Here is a 19,518-nt window from a genome sequence, read left to right on the forward strand (position 1 = left end):
AAAGAGATGGAATTTCCTGACTATACTTTAAAGACTTACCATGATCTCTTTGCAATGGCATTAGCTGCACATGGAGAGTCAGCTGTTTCCTAGCTTGCTAGAGCCTTTGGGAAATTCTTGTAAAATTTATTGCAATAGATAATATTCATTGGTCCATGTAAGTAAGTGAATGGAATTATAGTTAATTTCATTTGGAAGCAGGACTGTCTAAAAATATTAGATTTTTAACAATTAATTAAATTTTAAAAGGCAGCGTAGGAGAATTATTTTTTACTTTCTTTATGGATTTGAAGTTTTTGATTGAAGTACCCATAGATGTCTAAGTTATTGTGGATGGTCTGCATCCCTCGGTTATCTTAAATGCTGCTACTTCACCTTTGTCTTAATTTTGTGGTATACCAGCCTCAAAAACTCACCTCTGCTCCTGCCTTTAAAACTTGTCTCAGTGTAGTGCCTCATGTGACTCCAGTGTAGAATATTATAAAGCACTTGGTAAATGCCTAGTGAATTTGTTGATTGATCCAGAATTGTGAACACCACTGGTTTCTCCATGCAATTATTGACATAAAATTGTGATGATTGATTTTTAAGGAATATCTGAATGATAGAAGAGATAATTTAAGAAAAATTTTAGAAATGCCTTTTAGTATTTTACATAGACCTCTGACCTTGGTTTCAAAGGGCTGCCATGAAAAAGCTTTGTTAAAATTGAATAGTTCTAAAATGAATCTTTTCAAAGGACCTGGCTGAGTAAATTACTGCCTAGGTAACTTTTTTATAAATATGTAATTTTAAAGAGTAAAAGTACAGATCTTAATACAGTTTGATGAATTTTGACAAATGTATACAAATGTAACTGACATCCCAATCTAGATTTAGAACATTTCCATCATCCTAAAAAATAACCTGATACCATTTTCCAGTTAATCACCCCTGCCACTGCATGCCCCCGCTGACTCCTCCTGCCAGAGACAGCCACTCTTCTGATTTCTATTGCCAGAGATTAGTTTGGCCTGCTTTTAAACTTACATAAATGGATTCATACACTACGTACTCTTTTTGTGTGAGGGTTCTTTCATTCAAACACCAGGATAATGTTTTTGAAATTCATTCGTGTTGCGGAATGTAGCAGTAGTTTATTCTTTTTTGTTACTGAGTAGTATTCCATTGTATAAGTATACGACAATTTGTTTATCCATTCTCTTGTTGATGGACATTGTTTATCCATTCTCTTGTTGATGGACATCTGATCCAGATGGTGGCTATTATTCATAAAGCTTCTGTGAACATTCTTGTGCAAGTTTTTTTGTGGACATACATTTTCATTTCTCTTGGTAAATACCCAAAAGTGGAATCTCTGGTTTAAGTTTATGATTGACTGCCAGTTTTCCAATGTGGTTGTACCATTTTATGCTCCCACCAGGAATGCATGAGAGTTTCAGTTGCTCTATATCCTTGCCATCACTTAGTGTTGTCAATCTTTTTAATTTGAGCTATTCTAGTGGGTGTGATGAGGTATCTCATCATAGTTTTAATTTGCATTTTCCTTTTGATTAAATGATGTTGAACACCTATTCATGGATTATTGGCCATTCATATATCTTTTGTGAAGTATCTGTTTAATGTTTTATCCATTTTTTATTTTTTTTGTGTGTGTGTGTGTGTATGTGTGTGTCTCTCTTTGAGTTGTAGAAGTTCTTTTATATTTCAAATACAGGCCCTTTGTCAGTGTCTTAGGTTGGGTTCCCCAGAAAAAAGACTCTGAGAAGGAGGTTTGCATGCAGAAGGTTTATTGAAGAGTGCTCTTGGGAATAACGCTGTGAAAGAATGAGCAGGATTAAGCAGATGGAGAAGTTGAACTGTAATTCAGTTGCAATAGAGGCCTCAGCTTACCCCACAGCAGGCTCTGAAACTGGATTGCCCTTCAGAGATATCTTGAATTGAGGCAAGAGGATTGGGCTTTGTACCTCCATTCACACAACCTAGTGGATTAGTCATTGGGTGTGGACTGCCCTGGGAGAGCGAATATAACCTTAGGTTAGTCATTTCCCTTTGGCCCACGGTCTAGTCCTCAGAGGGACTCAGCTGTGAGTCATCAGAAGGCAACACTCCCAGCTGCTGGGGGAACAGGTGTCCCTGACCTGAAGGGGGCTGATGTGGACAGTGTTGCCACAGCATCCTCCACAGATACATGTATTGTAGATATTTTCTTCCAGTTTGCAGCACGTCTATTCATTTTCTTAATGGATCAGCAAACGTTTTAAATTCTCATGTTGAAGTTTTTTTCTCTTATGGTTTGTGTTTTTGTGTCCTCACTGGGAAATTTTGCCAACCCCAGCCTTGCAAAGATATACTACATTTTCTTCTAGAAGCTTTTGAGTTTTAGGTTTTATATTTAGGTGTATAATCCATCAGGAATTAATTTTTGTGTATGATGTGAGCTACCACCCATATAATTCTTGAGGGCAATCAGCTCTTTCTCCTTGAGGTACATCCCTTCATCACTTCTAATCTTCCCCTAATTAGCAAAGCAGGGGCATCTTTCATTTCCATTTCCCAGAGTAGAACATAGTCAAAATGCTGACAGGACAATTTTCTTCCCTAGCAATTTATTCAGTAGTTTGAATTATGGAGTTTTGAAACCAAATCCCTAAAATGAATGGTGTGCCCACTCTAGTTCAGTTTTACTGTTATTTTTGTCCTTCTTCAGGAGAAAAACTTAACATTTATGAATTATTTTAAAAAATCAAAGGTGACTTTTATGAATTGGCTAGAGAGAATGATGAAAAGATAATTAATTACCGTGTCACCTTACACAGAGTAGAGCAGTTTCCCTTTGTGTTCTCCGTGCTCTGACAGTTTGTCTCAAATGAGTGCTGTGATTAGCAGTGCTTTAGTGAGCTTAGTAACTTGGAAAAGACAAAGACTCTTAGAATAGCTCAGTATTAAATATTAAAATAGTAACGTCAGTTGTTTGGTGTCATTTTTCTGAAGTGCTTCAATCACTTTCTCCTATTACCTCCTATTTATACTCACAAGATATATAGCAATAGTTTTATTTTACAGAAGAAAAGTTGAGGTACTGAGTTGTTAACCAGTTTGGACATGGAGTCAGTTCTGTCTCCTGAGCCAGTTCCCCAACCACTGGCTGCTTTCAGAATACTCAGTTTGTGAGTAGCTAATAATGGCCATCCTGAACGTTGACCTGACCTGTGTGCTAGGGGTGAGGGGAACCCCCCTCTTGATATACAGCAAGTATGAGGTGCTGATGTTGCCGCTGTAGTTCCCTGTTTGCACTAGAGAGACACTGAGGCAGAGATCGCTTCCTTCCTCCCAAACAAGGAAAGGGTAAAGTTTCAACCAGCCTTTCAGCTAAGAACCCATTTCCTATAGAGACAGTATATATATATATATATATATATATATATATATATATATATATATCCCTCCAGCCTCACAGTCATACTTTCAGTAGTATATCAGAGGTAATATAGCCACTATTATTTTTGCTAACCTCATAAAAGAAAGTAAAACAGAAAACTGAAGTACATGATACACCATTAAATTATTGAAACTTTTTGATAAGCAACATACATAATTACCCCCTTGTAGTTTTTAAGATCATTTTTCATACTGCTAAGACTCCAGGAAGCCATATAGATAGAGTACACCACTGCTTCAAGACATTTTCAAACATAATCTTTTATATCTTATATGTCAGGAGGCAATCTCTCAAAGAAGTCTGGGTAAAAATAAGTAATTGAGATGAAGTTAGATTAAAACTACAGATCATTTATGGCACCGATTGTGATGATGGTTTCACAGATGTATACTTATCTCCAAACACATCAAGTTGTATACATTAACTATCTTCAGCTTTTTGGATGTCAACCTGCCTCAATAAAGTGGCTTAAAAGAACCTCGTAGAACATTTTACTAGTGAACTCAACATGTTGCTTTTTTCAAATTGTATAAGTAATACATGTTCATTGTAGATCAGTTTTAAGTGTTTTATAAATTGTTATAAATTACATATTACAAATTATGTTTATAATTTATAAAGTACAAAATTTGATAATGTTTAATTTATACTTCTACTTATGTGTATAGTTTTTATTACAAATATGAGACTATCAATATATATTGTTTACCACCAGCTTTTTCCTCATAGCAATACATCATGGCTTTCTAAATCCGTGAATAGACCTATATCATAATTTTTAATGGCTGAGAGTTGTGGTACTGTGATGAAGGATTATAAGTTATTTAGCCAATCCCCTTTCTTGGACCTTTAGGTTATTTTCAGGTTTGCACTCTTAATAAATGCAGTGGTCATCTTTGCATAGTTCTTTCTTTTTTTCTTAGGATGAATTTCTACAAGTGAAATTGCTGGATCAAAGAATTCACATTTTTGAGGCTTTAAATCTGAATTGCCAAATTGTGGTCCCGATAGGTTGCAACAACTCACATTCCTTCCAGTGTTAGACAAGTGTGCTCATTTCTTCCCTATCATGCATAGGAGACAAGTTTTCCCACATCATTGCCAATCTGGTAAATTTAAAAATGGCATCTCCTCTTTTTAATTGGCATTAATTATTCATGAAGCTGACCCTTTTTCAACTTCACTGGCCATTGTAGATTTTGGTTTCACAAATGATGCAGCTCACAATCTTGATTACAGATACTTCAGAAACTTTTTCCCATTCATTCATCAATTTTCTCAACAGCTTCTTATGTTTTCATTCCAGGAGCGACTAAAGCTGGTGACTGTTTTGGGTGCCGGCCTTCTCTGTGGAACTGCACTGGCTGTCATTGTGCCGGAAGGAGTACATGCACTTTATGAAGATATTCTCGAGGGTGAGAGAGAGAAGGGCCTTCTTTGAGATATGTTATTGACATGGAGGGTTGAAAGGACAAACTTGGTGGTGTTTTTTCTGAACACGGCTTATGTTTGCCATAGAATTCTACCCAGAGAAAAGTTCTTAAAACATATCTCTTGGCATCTTTGACATTGAACACATCCTTAGCAGTTTGTGAATTGAATGCCCCAAGTCATGAATACAACTTAAGATTTATTTGCAATAATGCATGAATTCCAGTCTTTCTATGTATGATAGTCCTTTTTTGTTGCCCACTCAAAAACTGCCCAGATCCTACACTATAGTGATTATGTTTTTAGTATTGTTTAATTGAAAAAATAGATAGATACATATGGATTCTTTATAGTAAACTTTGTGAGGACCCCTACAGTAAAGGATAACTAAAAAATTAAAGAGGCCTCTCCTGACCCTAATAAAAACAAGTGGAGAACAGTGTAGCTGTGTGAGGGTAGATGCTGGGCTATCAGCTTGGTTCACTCACCTGTGAAATAATTTGATCCTTCACACCAGCTTAAAAGCATACTTGATTCAAATTTGTGACTCAGCAAAATCAGATTATTCCTTCTCATGAAACTTCACAGATACCTGTGAAGGATTGAAACCGCAGCTCTTAAATTGGTGAGCTGAATCTTCAAATGCCAAGAGTCTACTGGACTTTAAGAATAGTATAAAGAGGTAGGCACTTTCCAAATTTCTTACTAGCTACAATGTAATACAGTCACGTGCTGCATAAGAACATTTCTGTTAGCGAAGGACTGCGTATAGAGGTGGTCCTATAGGATTAGTACCATACAGCCTAGGTGTGTAGTAGGCTATACCGTCTAGGTTTATGTAAGTACCCTCTGTGGTGTACACACAATGACGAAATTGCCTAATGATGCATTTCTCGGGACTTGTCCTCGTCAAGCGACACATGGCTGTAAATAGATTTTCAGATCTCAGTAGGGGAAAGGAACTGTGTCCTTTATCCAGAGTGATGATGCGCCTGTGCTTGGGTGTGAATATGAGCATAATGGAGTTTGGTAGGCAGAGAGTGGTGGCAGATGTTATATTTGAGGATTGTCAGGGTCTCATTGCAAAATAGGACAGAGGCTGAGGATTGATCAGCTTTAATGGGAAAAAATAATAAATCAGGATCCTTTAAAGCAGTAGTTTCCACTCTTTTTTGATCACACATCCTGTTGGGGGAAAAAAGACATACATGCACTATTGTACTGGTTTACTGTGTATATTATAAAACACACTCCTAAAATAGAAACTTTTGAATTATGAGATTTAACGTAAACGTATATAGGTTAGTATTTTCTTTCAGATCTCGGTGGATTGTCCTGAATTTTTCTGGGTGTGATTATTCCACTGTAGAGATCACTATCCTGGTATACTAGAAAACATTCACACCGAGACTAAATAGACAATTAAAATTGTTTTCTTGGCATTGTAGCTAAGAAAGAACTATGGGTAGCAATTGTTTTCTAAACTTGTCTGATAATAAAAGTTCCTTGAGGGCGGGGTGCATTTTAAAAGTATAATTTCCTGGCTCCCAACCTAGACTACTGGAATCAGAGTCTCGGGGAAGAGGCCTGGGAGTATCTATTTTCAACAAGTTGTCAAACGATGCTTATCAGACAAGTTTGAGAAACACTGAGGTAGAAGGAAGAAGTGCTTCAAGTATTGTTTTGTTTTTTCTTTTAATAAGTTTTACTGAGATATAATTCACATATATCTCAGGTATAATTTTAAGGTTAAATTTAGCTACTGTATGTTGGATTGCGTTCCTTTATTTTCAGTTTTCTTGGTTTTGGCCCAAAATAATTTTGCAGACTCATTTGAAAACAGATACAGTGTGCTTTATAAGCTTGCTTTTCGGGGCCGGCTCCGTGGCTGAGTGGTTAAGTTCGCGCGCTCTGCTGCGGCGGCCCAGGGTTCAGATCCTGGGTGCGGACATAGCACGGCTCATCAGGCCACGTTGAGATGGCGTCCCACATCCCACAACTAGAAGGACATGCAACTAAGATATACAACTGTGTACAGGGGGGGTTTGGGGAGATAAAGCAGAAAAAAAACAACAACCTGCTTTTCTAAAAATAAGCGTTACAGTCTCTTTAACCTTTCATCATAGATTAGTCTCCAGTTCTAAGCCATTATTTAAATTTTTTATTATTTTCATGTATATATCTTACACTAACTCTTTTTGGTATACACATCTGCAGGTTTTGACAAATGCATAGTCATGTTATCAGCACTGCAATTCAAATACGGAACAGTTCCGTCACACCAAAAACGTTCCCTCATGCTGCCCCTTTGTAGTCAGACGTTTCCTCCACTCCAGCCTTTGTCAACCACTCGTCTCTTCTCTGTCCCCATAGTTTTGCCTTTTCTGAATGTCATGTAAATGTAATCTTGTAGCCTTTGGGTCTGGCTTCTTCGCTTAGCATGATGCATTTGAGAGTAATCATATGGTTCTGTGTGTCAATGGTTTGTACCTTTATAGCTCTGAGTAGTCTTCCCTTGTTTGGATGAACCACAGTTTCTTTATTCCTTCACTAGTTAAAAAGACGTATGGGTTGTTTCCAGTTTTGGTGGTTATGAATAAAGTTACTATAAACATTTGTGTACAGGTTTTTGTGTGAACATGAGTTTTTATTTCTTTTGCATACCTGTAAGTAGAATTGCTGGGTCATATAGGTAAGTGTGTGTTTCACTTCATAAGAGATTGCCAAACTTGTTTGCATACTGGCTGTACCATTTTGCATTCCCATCAGTAATATATGAGAATTCTAGTTGATTTCTCTTCCTTGAGACAGCACTTGGTGTTGTCTGTTTTGCTAGTTTTTTATTTCAGTCATTCTAATAGGTGAGTAGTGGTATCTCAGTGTGATTTTAATTTGCAGTTTCCTAATGGCTAATGATGTTGAACATCTTTTCCTGCATTTGACTGCCATTGTTGTATGTTGTTTGGTGAAACCAGATATTTTACCCCCCTTTTTTTTTAAAGATTGGCACCTGAGCTAACAACTGTTGCCAATCTTCTTTCTTTTTTTTTCCCTGCTTTTTGTCCCCAAACCCCATGGTACATAGTTGTATGTTTTTAGTTGTGGGTCCTTCTAGTTGTGATACGTGGGACGCTGCTTCAGCATGGCCTAATGAGCGGTGCCATATCCGCACACAGGATCCGAACCAGCAAAACCCTGGGCCGCCGAAGTAGAGCACGAAAACTTAACCACTCGGCCACGGGACCAGCCCCTACCATTTTTTAAATTGAGTTTTCTTATTATTGAGTTTGGAGAGTTCTTTATATATTCTGGATACAAGTCCTTTATCAGATATGTGACCTGCAAATATTTTCATCTAGTCTGTGGCTTGTCTTTTTATTCTCTTAACAGTGTCTTTCACAGAGTAGTTTTTAATTTTTTTTCACATTTTATTAAATTGTAATTTCTAAAAGTTTCTTTTACATAAAGTAACATGAAGTAAAACATAAAATTCCAGATAGTACAATACTGTTCATGTTTTTGAGATGGATTCTCGCAGCTTTCAAGTATCTTAAGTCAAATAATTTTAAGTGCACTTCTTTATCCTGTATTAGAAGTTTTCTAACTCTGGGTATTAAGGTAATTTAAGTTTTGTAACTTCATGTTTACCATCACTGGGCTTTTATTCTCTATTTCACGTCTGCCTTTTTTTTTTTTTTATTGAGATCATAATAGTTTATAACATTGTGAGATTACAGTTGTACATCATTATTTGTCAATCACCATATATATGTGCCCCTTTACCCCTATGCCCACCACTCAACCCCCTTCCCTTCTGGTAACCACTGAACTGTTCTCTTTATCCATGTATTGTCTTCCACATATGAGTGAAATCATATGATATTTGTCTTTTTCTGTCTCGCTTATTTTGCTTAACATAATGCCCTCAAAGTCCATCCATGTTATTGCAAATGGGATGATTTTGTCCTTGTTTATGGCTGAGTAGTATTCCATTTTATATATATACCACATCTTCTTTATCCATTCACCAGTCGATGGGCACTTGGGTTGCTTCCACGTCTTGGCTATTGTGAATAATGCTGCAATAAACAAAGCGGTGTATAAGTCTCTTTGAATTGTTGATTTCAGGTTCTTTGGATAAATACCCAGTAGTGGGATAGCTGGGTCATATGGTGTTTCTATTTTTAATTTTTTGGGAAATCTCCATACTGTTTTCCACAGTGGCTGCACCAGTTTGCATTTCCACCAGCAGTGTATGAGGGTTCCCTTTTCTCCACATCCTCTCCAACATTTAGTTTTTGTCTTGGTGATTATAGCCATTCTAACAGATGTACAGTGATATCTCAGGATAGTTTCGATTTGCATTTCCCTGATGATTAGTGATGTTGAGCATCTTTTCATGTGCCTATTGGCCATCTGCATATCTTCTTTAGAAAAATGTCTACTCATATCGTCTGCCCGTTTTTTTATCATATAGTTTGTTTTTTTGTTGTTGACTTGAGTTCTTTATATATTTTGGAAATTAACCCCTTGTCGGATGTATGATTTTACAAATATTTTCTCCCGGTTGGTTGGTTGTCTTTTCATTTTGTCCTGGTTTTCTTTGCCTTTTGGAAGCTCTTTAGTCTGATGAACTCCCACTTGTTTATTTTTTCTTTTATTTTCCTCATCTAAGTAGACATGATATTTTAAAAGATCCTTCTAAGACTGATGTCAAAGAGTGTATTGCCTATATTTTCTTCTAGGAGTGTTATGGTTTCAGGTCTTACCTTCAACTCTTTGGTCCATTTTGAGTTAACTTTTGTGTATGGCGAAAGATAATGGTGTACTTTCATTCTGTTGCATGTGGCTGTCCAGTTTCCCAAACACTGTTTATTGAAGAGACTTTCCTTTCTCCATTGTATGTTCTTAGCTCCTTTGTCAAAGATTAGCTGTCCATAGATGTGTGGTCTTATTTCTGGGCTTTCAGTTCTGTTCCATTGATCTCTGTGTCTGTTTTTGTACCGGTACCATACTGTTTTGATTACTATAGCTTTGTAATATATTTTGAAGTCAGGGATTGTGATGCCTCCGGCTTTATTCTTTTTTCTCAGGATTGTTTTAGCTATTCAGGGTCTTTCATTTCCCCATTATGAATTTTAGCATTTTTGTTCTATTTCTGTGAAGAATGTCATTGGGATTCTGATTAGGATTGCACTGAATCTGTAGATTGCTTTATGTAATATGGACATTTTAACTATATTTATTCTCCTGATCTATGTGCGTGGAATATCTTTCCATTTCTTTAGGTCATCATCCATTTCTTTCAATAATGTCTTATAGTTTTCATTGTATAGGTCTGTCACTTCCTTGGTTAAATTTATTCCTAGATATTATATTCTTTTTGTTGTGGTTGTAAATGGGATTGTATTCTTGAGTTCTCTTTCTTTTAGTTCATTATTAGAGCATAGAAATGCAGTGGACTTTTGTTAGTTGATTTCGTACCCTGCCACTTTGCCGTATTTGTTGATTATTTCTAATAGTTTTCTGATGGGTTCTTTAGGGTTTTCTATATATAAGATCATGTTGTCTGCAAACAGCGAGAGTTTCACTTCTTGATTGCCTATTTGGATTCCTTTTATTTCTTTTTCTTGCCTAATGCTCTGGCCAAAACCTCCAGTACTATGTTGAATAAGAGTGACGAGAGTGAACACCCTTGTCTTGTTCCTGTTCTCAGAGGGATGGCTTTCAGTTTTCCCTCATTGAGTATGATGTTGGCTGTGGGTTTGTCATATATGGCCTTTATTATGTTGAGGTACTTTCCTTCTTTACCCATTTTATTAAGAGTTTTTATCATAAATGGGTGTTGGATCCTGTCAAATGCTTTCTCTGCATCTATTGAGATAATCATGTGGTTTTTATTCATCCTTTTGTTAATGTGGTGTATCACATTGATTGATTTGCTGGTGTTGAACCATCCCTGTGTCCCTGGTATAAATCCCATTGATCATGATGTGTGATCTTTTTAGTGTATTGCTGTGTTTGGTTTGCCAATATTTTCTTGAGGATTTTTGCATCTATGTTCTTCTGTGGTATTGGCCTGTAATTTTCCTTGTGTTGTCCTTGTCTGGCTTTGGGATCAGGATGATGTTGACCTCATAGAATGTGTTAGGAAGTGTTCTGCCTTCCTCAGTTTTTTGGAATAGTTTGAGAAGGGTAGATATTAAAATAACTTCTTTAAATGTTTGGTAGAATTCTCCAGAGAAGCCATCTGGTCCTGGACTTTTATTTTTGGGGAAGTTTTTGATTACTGTTTCAATCTCTTTACTTGTGATTGGTCTATTCAGATTCTCTATTTCTTCTTGATTCAGTTTTATGAGGTTGTATGGGTCTAAGAATTTATCCATTTCTTCTAGATTGTCCAATTTGTTGGCATATAGTTTTTCACTGTTTTCTCTTATAATCCTTTATGTTTCTGTGGTATCTGTTGTAAGTTCTCCTCTTTCATTTCTAATTTTACTTATTTGAGTCTTCTCTCTCTTTTTCTTAGTCTGGCTAAGGATTTGTCAAGTTTGTTTATATTCTCAGAGAACCAACTCTTAGTTTCATTGACCCTTTCTACTGTTTTTTTTTCTTTGTTTCAATTTCATTTTTTTCTGCTCTAATTTTTATTATTTCCCTCCTTCTGCTGTCTTTGGGCTTTGTTCTTTTTCTAATTCTGTTAGGTGTAGTTTAAGATTGCTTATTTGAGATTTTTCTTGTTTTTTAAAGTGGGCCTGTATTGCTATGAATTTCCCTCTTAGGACTGCTTTACTGCATCCCATATGAGTTGGTATGATGTATTTTCATTTTCATTTGTCTCCAGATATTTTTTGATTTCTCCTTTAATTTCTTCTATGATCCATTGCTTGTTCAGTAGCATGTTGTTTAGTCTCCTATATTTGTCACTTTCCCAGCTGTTTTCTTGTAGTTGATTTCTAGTTTCATAGCATTATGATCGGAAAAGATGCTTGATAGGATTTCAATCTTCTTAAACTTATTGAGGCTTGCCTTGTTTCCCATCCTATGCTCTATCCTTCAGAATGTTCCACGTGCACTTGAGAAGAATGTGTATTATGCTCTTTTTGGATGGAGTGTTTCTGTATATATCTATTAAGTTCACCTGGTCTAGGTTTTCATTTAAATCCACTATTTCCTTGTTGACTTTCTGTCTGGTTGATCTATCCATTGACTTAACTGGAATGTTAAGATCCACTACTGTTATTGTGTTGTTGCTCATATCTCCTTTTAGGTTTGTTAATAGGTGCTTTATGTACTTTGGTGCTCCTGTGTTGGGTGCATATATGTTTATAAGTGTTATGTCTTCTTGGTGGAGTGTCCCTTTTATCATTATATACTGCCTCTCTTTGTCTCTGATTGCCTGTTCTATCTTGAAATCTGCTTTGCCTGATATAAGTATAGCAACACCTGTTTTCTCTTCTTTGCTATTAGCTTGGAGTATCATCTTCCATCACTTAACTCTGAGCCTGTGTTTGTCTTTAGAGCTGAGATGTGCTCTAAAGACACATCGTATCTTTACGATGGCAAGATACCTGGAGGCAGCGTATTGTTGGGTCTTGTTTTTTAATCCATCCTGCTGCTCTATGTCTTTTGGTTGGAGAATCCAATCCATTTACATTTAGAGTGATCATTGATATATGAGGGCTTAATGCTGCTGTTTTATGACTCAATTTTTGGTTGTTCTGTATTTCCCTTTGTTTCTCGTCCCATGTATTTTGGACTACCAATTCAGTTTGGTAGTTCTCTGTGATGGTTTTCTCAGTTTTCTCTTTATTTATCGTTTGTGTATCTGTTCTGATTATTTGTTTGGTGGTTACCATGAGGTTTATATAAAAAATCTCGCAGAGGAGATAGTCCATTTTCTGATAGCCTCTTATCTCCTTAGCCTAAACAGTTTCCCTCCCTTTCCTCTTCCCCTTCTACGTTGTTGTTATCACAACTTATTTCATCTTGTGTTGTGAATTTGTGGTTAAAATGATGAGATTATATTTATTTTTTATATTTTCCTTCCCTTTATCTTTAATGTTATAATTGTTTGCTCACCTATTCTGATAGAGAGCTGCAATTTTCTGATTTTGTCTGCCTATTTATCTCCTTGATCAAGGTGGTGTAAACCCTTTCTCTTTTTTTTTCAGGTATGAAAACCATCTTAATCACTTCGTGTGAGGGCTGGGGAATCTTGTGGTGATGAACTCCCTCAGCTTTTGTTTATCTGGGAAAGTTTTTATTTCTCCATCGTATCTGAAGGATATTGTCACTGGATAGAGTATTCTTCGCTGAAAGTTTTTATCTTTGAGAATTTTGAATGTATCATTCCACTCTCTCCTAGCCTGTAAGGTTTCTGCTGAGAAATCCACTGAAAGCCTGATAGGGCATAAGTTTGTTCGTAGTAAACTTTTATTATCCGTTTAATGTTTGTAGCAATGCCTTTTTATTTTTTTCAAAGAACCATGTTTGATTTCATTGACTTTTTTTTCTATTGATTTTTCTCCTTTCTATTTCATTGATTTCTCTTTTGCTTTATGCATATTGAAGCTCTTTGGCTAGTTGCCTACACATTTAGGATTGCTGTGTCGTGTTGATGAACAGATCCTTTTCATCATTGTATAATGTCTCTCTTTATCCCTGGTAACGTTCCTTGTTCCCAAGTCTTCTTTATCTCATATTCACATAGCCACACCAGTTTTCTTTTGATCAGTGTTTACATGGTATATCTTTTTCCATCCATTTACTTTTAACCTACATATGTCATTTGTTACATTTAATATGGATTTCTTGTAAACAGCCTACGATTAGATCATGTTTTTAAAATCTGATCTGTCTTCTAATTGGTATGTTTAGACCAGGGGTCAGCAAACATTTTCCGTAAAGAGTCAGATACTAAATATTTTAGACTTTGTGAGCCATGTGATCTCTGTTGGTACTGTTCAACTCTGCCATTGTAACTAAGTTCATTGTTTCTTTCCTCTGTCATCTTTATTCTGCTATTGAGCCCATCCAGTGAACGTACTGTTTCAGATATTATATTTTTCAGTTCTAAAATTTCCACTTGGTTCCTTTTTATAGTTTCTGCTTCTTCAGATGACATCCATTCATTTCAAGTGTATTTACCTTTACTCCAGAGAACATAGTTATAATAGCTGCTTGAAAGTCTTTTGAGTATTCCAGTATCTGAGTTTTCTTGGGTTTGGGTTGATTGTCTTTTCTCTTGATAGTTGGTCAGGTTTTCCTGTTTCTTTGTGTGGCAAGTAATTTTGAATTGTTTATTGGGTATTTTTAGTGTTATAATTTGGGACTTTGGGTCCTCTCAAAATCCTCTGGAGAATGTTTATTTGTTTTGTTTTAGCAGGCAGTTAACCAGGTTGGGTTCAGACTGACAATTCTGTGTTGCCTTTTTTGGGTGATGGTTCCAATTTTAGTTTAGTTTTCAAAGCCTCTGCAATGCTGCTTTGGGTATGTCCTGTCCCTGTAGAGTTCAGGGATGAATCTGGGACTTGTGCCATTGATACACAAGATTAGGGGAACCCCACTTGGCTCTTTCCTCTCCAGTATTCCTCTCACACTCTCTGGCTTCCAGGGGACCCTTTACCTGGTCCACTGGCCAGAAAGGTGGAGTTTCTCTAGGAGTTTTATCTGCCTGTGCTGTCACTGCATAGTTCTGTGTAACTTGGGCTGCCTTGAGGGCAAAGTGACAGGAGAAAAGAACAGAATATCCTCATTTCCCCTCATACTTTTCAGACCACTGGGGCCCATTTTCCAGTTACTCTGGCCAGAAAGATGGAGTTTCTCTTGGGATTTTAACTGCCTGTGTTGTTCTGCAACTGAGACTGCCTTCAAGGCAGGGCTGGGAAAGAAAAAAGAGCAGGAAAGAAAAAGAAAAAAGAGGAAGCTTCCTTCTGTACCAACACCTCTCAGCAGCCCTCTTCCTGGTCTTCTGGCCAGAAGGACAGGCTTTCTTTTGAAGTTTTTGCTGCCCTCTCTCCTTTTGCTATTGTTTACTCTTTGTATGCTCAGGTGGTGGTTCTTTGTGTGTTTCCTCCAGAGTTCTTGTTGTAATTAGTGTGTGATTGAGGCTATAGTGGGTTTACTCCATCTTGGCCAGCACCAGAAGTCCCATTATTCTTTTTATAAAGTAAAGTGTTAATACCCACTTTATTAAAAATTTTTTGAGGTAGCTCAGCCGTGATATTAGCTTTAAACTAAGCTGTCTCTAGATTTTCCACATCTCTCTTCCTACCAGTGAGCTTAGACACTTCCCTTTAGTTTCTGCTACGTTATCTTTTTCTCCCCTCACCCTTTCCCTCTCTTTCTTTATTGTAAATCATACCAACTTTTCTCTAAACTTCAAGAAAGGAGTTTGTTTACATGTTACAGCCTATGTTTTAGTTCTTCTATGGACTTTATAATTATGATAATTAACAGATTTTTTTTTTAGAGCTCAGTATACCATGGTGAGTGCCCTGACACTTTAATGAGCGTTATTAAATACTAATTCATGTAAAAGGGAACCTCTCACATACTCTCCTTAATTATAGTTCTAAAATCACTGGAATTAGATGATTATCAGCATTCATATGAGAAAACTGTCTTTCTATAGAAACAAGTTTTAAGAACATAGTTTATTGAGTACTACAGTCCTTGTTTACCATGGAACTAAAATTTGAAAGCACCATAATTCTCTGGAACATGAGAATTGGTATGTTTAGGAAGGCAGGCTATTGGGTCAAAGACCTAAATATAAATGTGATATATTCATATCTGTTGGGGTAATCATCAAAACTGTCATCAAGAATGATTCAATATAGATTATCCTACTAATTTGTCTGAGAATGCCATGTATCAGATTCTTTAGAGAAGAATCTTACGTCTTTCTCTCTCATTTTTTGCTCTACATCTAAGTAAAAGGAGAGGGTTAAATCTGCTGTTATTTTTAACACTTGTCCTGTCATTCATTAATAAAAGCAGAGCTCTTTAAAACTCTTGTTATACTTTATTCTCAGGATTCTGAAACATGAACGATCGTGGACTAGTAAGGCCTATCTCTTCTACTTATTTTGTCTGCTAAAATGTCTGGTCTCTGCTTTTTCCCTGCTCCCTCCTCTCCCTTTCTCCCAGCATTGTTTTATTGCGCAGTATTGTATCTGACCAGATAGTCAGGTCAAATATTTAACGTAAGAGGTTTGAAAATGGATCTACCAGGTTAATTCTATTTAATATATAACTATGTTCTTGAACATTTGGTGAGCACTTACCATATACCAGGTATTACGTGAAACTCTTCACATATGTTCTCTAATCATCACAACAACCTTCTGAGGCAGGCACCATTTTGTCCATGAGGAAATTGAGCCACAAAGAGGTTGAATAACTTGTCCAAGGTACTCAGCCAGTGTGTCAGGACCAGAGTTTGAACACAGGCAGTCTTATTCTGAAGCTACACTCTTAATGAGACTCTGCTACATGGTGTACACTGTCAGGAATTTAACATCACCAACGCACTGTTTATCTGCTAAAGAAATCTAGTTTCCTAACTTATAATAGATTTTTTTCTTTCAGAAACACAGTAATATTTTGATCAAAGATTTGTTAACATTTCTTCAAAATGTCAGCTTTGTGCATTTGACTATGATCAAGTTTTCTTTTTTATGTGAGAAACAGAATATATCATAATTAAGTAGAAGTTTTCATAATTATTACTGAAAACACGTGTCAAGTGTAAAGAACTGTTGGTCTTTGCCAGAAAAAAAAAAGTATATGATAGAGAGCTATAAAGGTTATAAGCTTTGAGTAGAAGTTAAGAAATTAAAAACAATCAACAAAAGCCAAAAACATAAAAATCAAAGCTGGAAGATCACCTCAAAACAAAGTCAGATTACCTGAAGGTTTGATTCCTTTATAGAAGTATGTATTTATCTGAAGGAAGAGCTCCAAAGAATCTCTTCAAGGGGTAAACTGATTCTGTTTCATTTAATTTAACATATGTGTCTGTGACGGGAAGGCCACCTACCATACTGATAGAACTTACTGGAAAGACTCCTGTATGACTGTCTAGGGAAAGCATCAAGTTCATAATGATGATCTGAACACTCTGTTAGTGGTGTGAGAAATATATGTCTGATGTGCGATGTCCAATGATAACATCACTGGTTTGTGTGCTTTGCAGCAGGGAGTGTGACATGGAACATGTCTCAGCTGGTGAATTACCAACCAGTGCCCTGAGTGAAACAGCCCTAATAACCTGAAAGCTCTGTCGTGCATGAGTAACATACATGCATGCACAACTTAATGTATTTTAATTAAATAGCTGGTTTTTGAGATCCTAGTTTTTGCTAGGTTGAGTTTTATGTCCAGAGTAGAAGGAAGAGTGGGTGTATTAATATTGATTTTTAGCAGTTCAGAGATCTAAGATATAGCCCCTGCCTTCAAGAATTCACAGCCAATGGAAAATGAATAAATTGACAATCAATGACAGCAAGGGTTGGCAATTTTTTTCTGTAAAGGGCCAGATAGTAAATATTTTAGGCTTTGTGGGCAGTATGGTTTCTGTTGCAATTACTCGACTCTGTAGCATGAAAGCAGCCATAGACAGTCCATGAACAGATGAGCATGGCTGTGTTCCCATGCAGCTTTTATTTACAAAAGCAGCCACCGACCCATGTATTGTTGTTTTCTGATGTCTGAATTATAATGTAGAGAGATAAGACCTATGATAGAGAAACATCCCATGTGCTGTGTATGCATGAGGGGATGAGGACACAGAAAATCTCAAGGAGGAGGGGACTTATGAGCTGAGTCTCGAAGGACAAGGTGTTATCTAGGAGAAGCAGCATGGAAGGCCCATGGATTCATTAACTCATACTGAGTGTAGGCAGAGGCAGAGACAGGAGCCCAGTTTGTTAAATGTTAAGGGGGTACCTTATGAAAAGGTAATGATTCAAATCCTCTCCAGTAGCATCTTTCTCAATAGTGTTGAAAATTGTAGCTACCAAAATTCTGATTTACTTCACATGGATAGCTTCTTAACATCTATAAATGTGAAAAATTAAATTGTGGTTCTGTATATTATGGAAGCACACCCAAAATTGCCTTTTCTCTAGAGAAAATCACATATTTTACTTCATTTATTTCATATTCTTAAGGCTATGCTAAACTCTTCTCCCAGTGCACAAAGAAGACCTACTGGAAAAATGATGAGTTCTACCATCTCAGTATTGAGCATCAGAGTACTGCATTTTGAGTTTATTGATTTTTATTGAAAGTATATGTCATACACACAGAAAAGTACATATATTGGCAGTGTATAGCTCAATGATTTTTCCAAACTATAAACACATTCATGGTACCGTGAGGTTACATTTTAATTGTCCAACATTACTGATTCAAGATTCTTAGACTGCTTCTCTCTTAAGCAATTATTTTTCATCTCTGAGCTTTCACTCAGTTCTTTGGCTGTAAATCCTTACTGCTGACAATTTTGCTTGCATGCGGGACAGGGTGGGCACATACAACCTGCCCACTTTTTTCTCCTTGGCCTGTCTAGCATTCACCTCTCTTCAGTTGACCACTGCAGCCTAGGCTCCAGAATATGCCCCTTATTCCAAAATCATCCATTTCTTCCTCTGAGTCTCTCTTTACCTCCAGTAGTGCTCTCACATTGGAGGTAGCAACTCAGTGGGTCTTGAAATAAATGTAGTGAGTTGGACTTGTGACCAGCATTTAAAAAGAGTGCGAGGGAGGGGGAAAGAGAGAAAGAAATAGAAGAGTGCATTGTAACCGTTGTAAGGTCAAGGACTATTTTGTGAAATTTTTAATTTAGTTTTTCATATGTATGTGTGTTTACTAGATCATCATATAAAATTTATTTTTTTACTATGAGTCATGGTTTTAAAAGTTTAAAAAACATTGTCATAAATCTCATTTCAGCAATTTCATAAACTACTTATATTACCATTAACATCAAAATAACTGCTGATATTCATAGACCTTGTTTAAATTAATAAAATGAAAATTAATTGGCTAGAGGAGGTCTTTTCTATCTCTTGGAGGAGCACTCCATCTCATTTTAAGATGCCGGTGTAACTCAGAGATATTACGAGAAAAAAGTTATAGGCACATATCCCTCATGAATGTAGATATAACAGTTCTTTACCAAATGTTAGCAAATTGAATCCAGCAATACGTAAAAAGGATAATACATTTTGACCAAATGGCATATCCCAGAAGTGCAAAGCAGGGGTTGGATTAATATCCAAAACCCAATTTAATTTATTGGATTGATCAAATAAAGTAGAAAAACCATTTTATCATCCTTAGCAGGTACAGAAAAGCATTCGACGAAATTGAATTCCCATTCATTAAAAAATTCTCAGCAAATTAGGAAGGAAGGAAACTTCCATTCTGAGAAAGGGCATATTTGAAAAACCTACAAGTAAGATGCCTAACCTTGGGAAAAAAGCCTGTCTGTCTCCTCTCAGCCTCTTGTAGTTACCATCGCCCTTGGGGTCCCCAGCCAGATTCCAGCCTGCAGTAAGGCCAGAAAAAGAAAGAAAAGGCATAAAGATTGGAAAGAAATAAAACTGTTTACAGATGACACGATCAAGTATGTA

The 19,518-nt window shown here is 36.5% G+C and overlaps 1 protein-coding gene across 1 annotated transcript in view; it reads left to right on the top strand.

Annotated features, from left to right (window-relative positions):
* LOC124230917 (zinc transporter ZIP9) overlaps nucleotides 1-19,518 on the top strand; it is a 50,234-nt gene that overhangs the window by 14,449 nt on the left and 16,267 nt on the right. The window contains exon 2 of the mRNA XM_046647452.1: nucleotides 4,749-4,857. Coding sequence (XP_046503408.1) covers nucleotides 4,749-4,857 — 109 coding nt within the window. The remainder of the gene's footprint in view (nucleotides 1-4,748; nucleotides 4,858-19,518) is intronic.

This window comes from Equus quagga, chromosome 20 (genome assembly GCF_021613505.1).
Source record: "Equus quagga isolate Etosha38 chromosome 20, UCLA_HA_Equagga_1.0, whole genome shotgun sequence".
NCBI classification, from domain to species: Eukaryota; Metazoa; Chordata; class Mammalia; order Perissodactyla; family Equidae; genus Equus; species Equus quagga.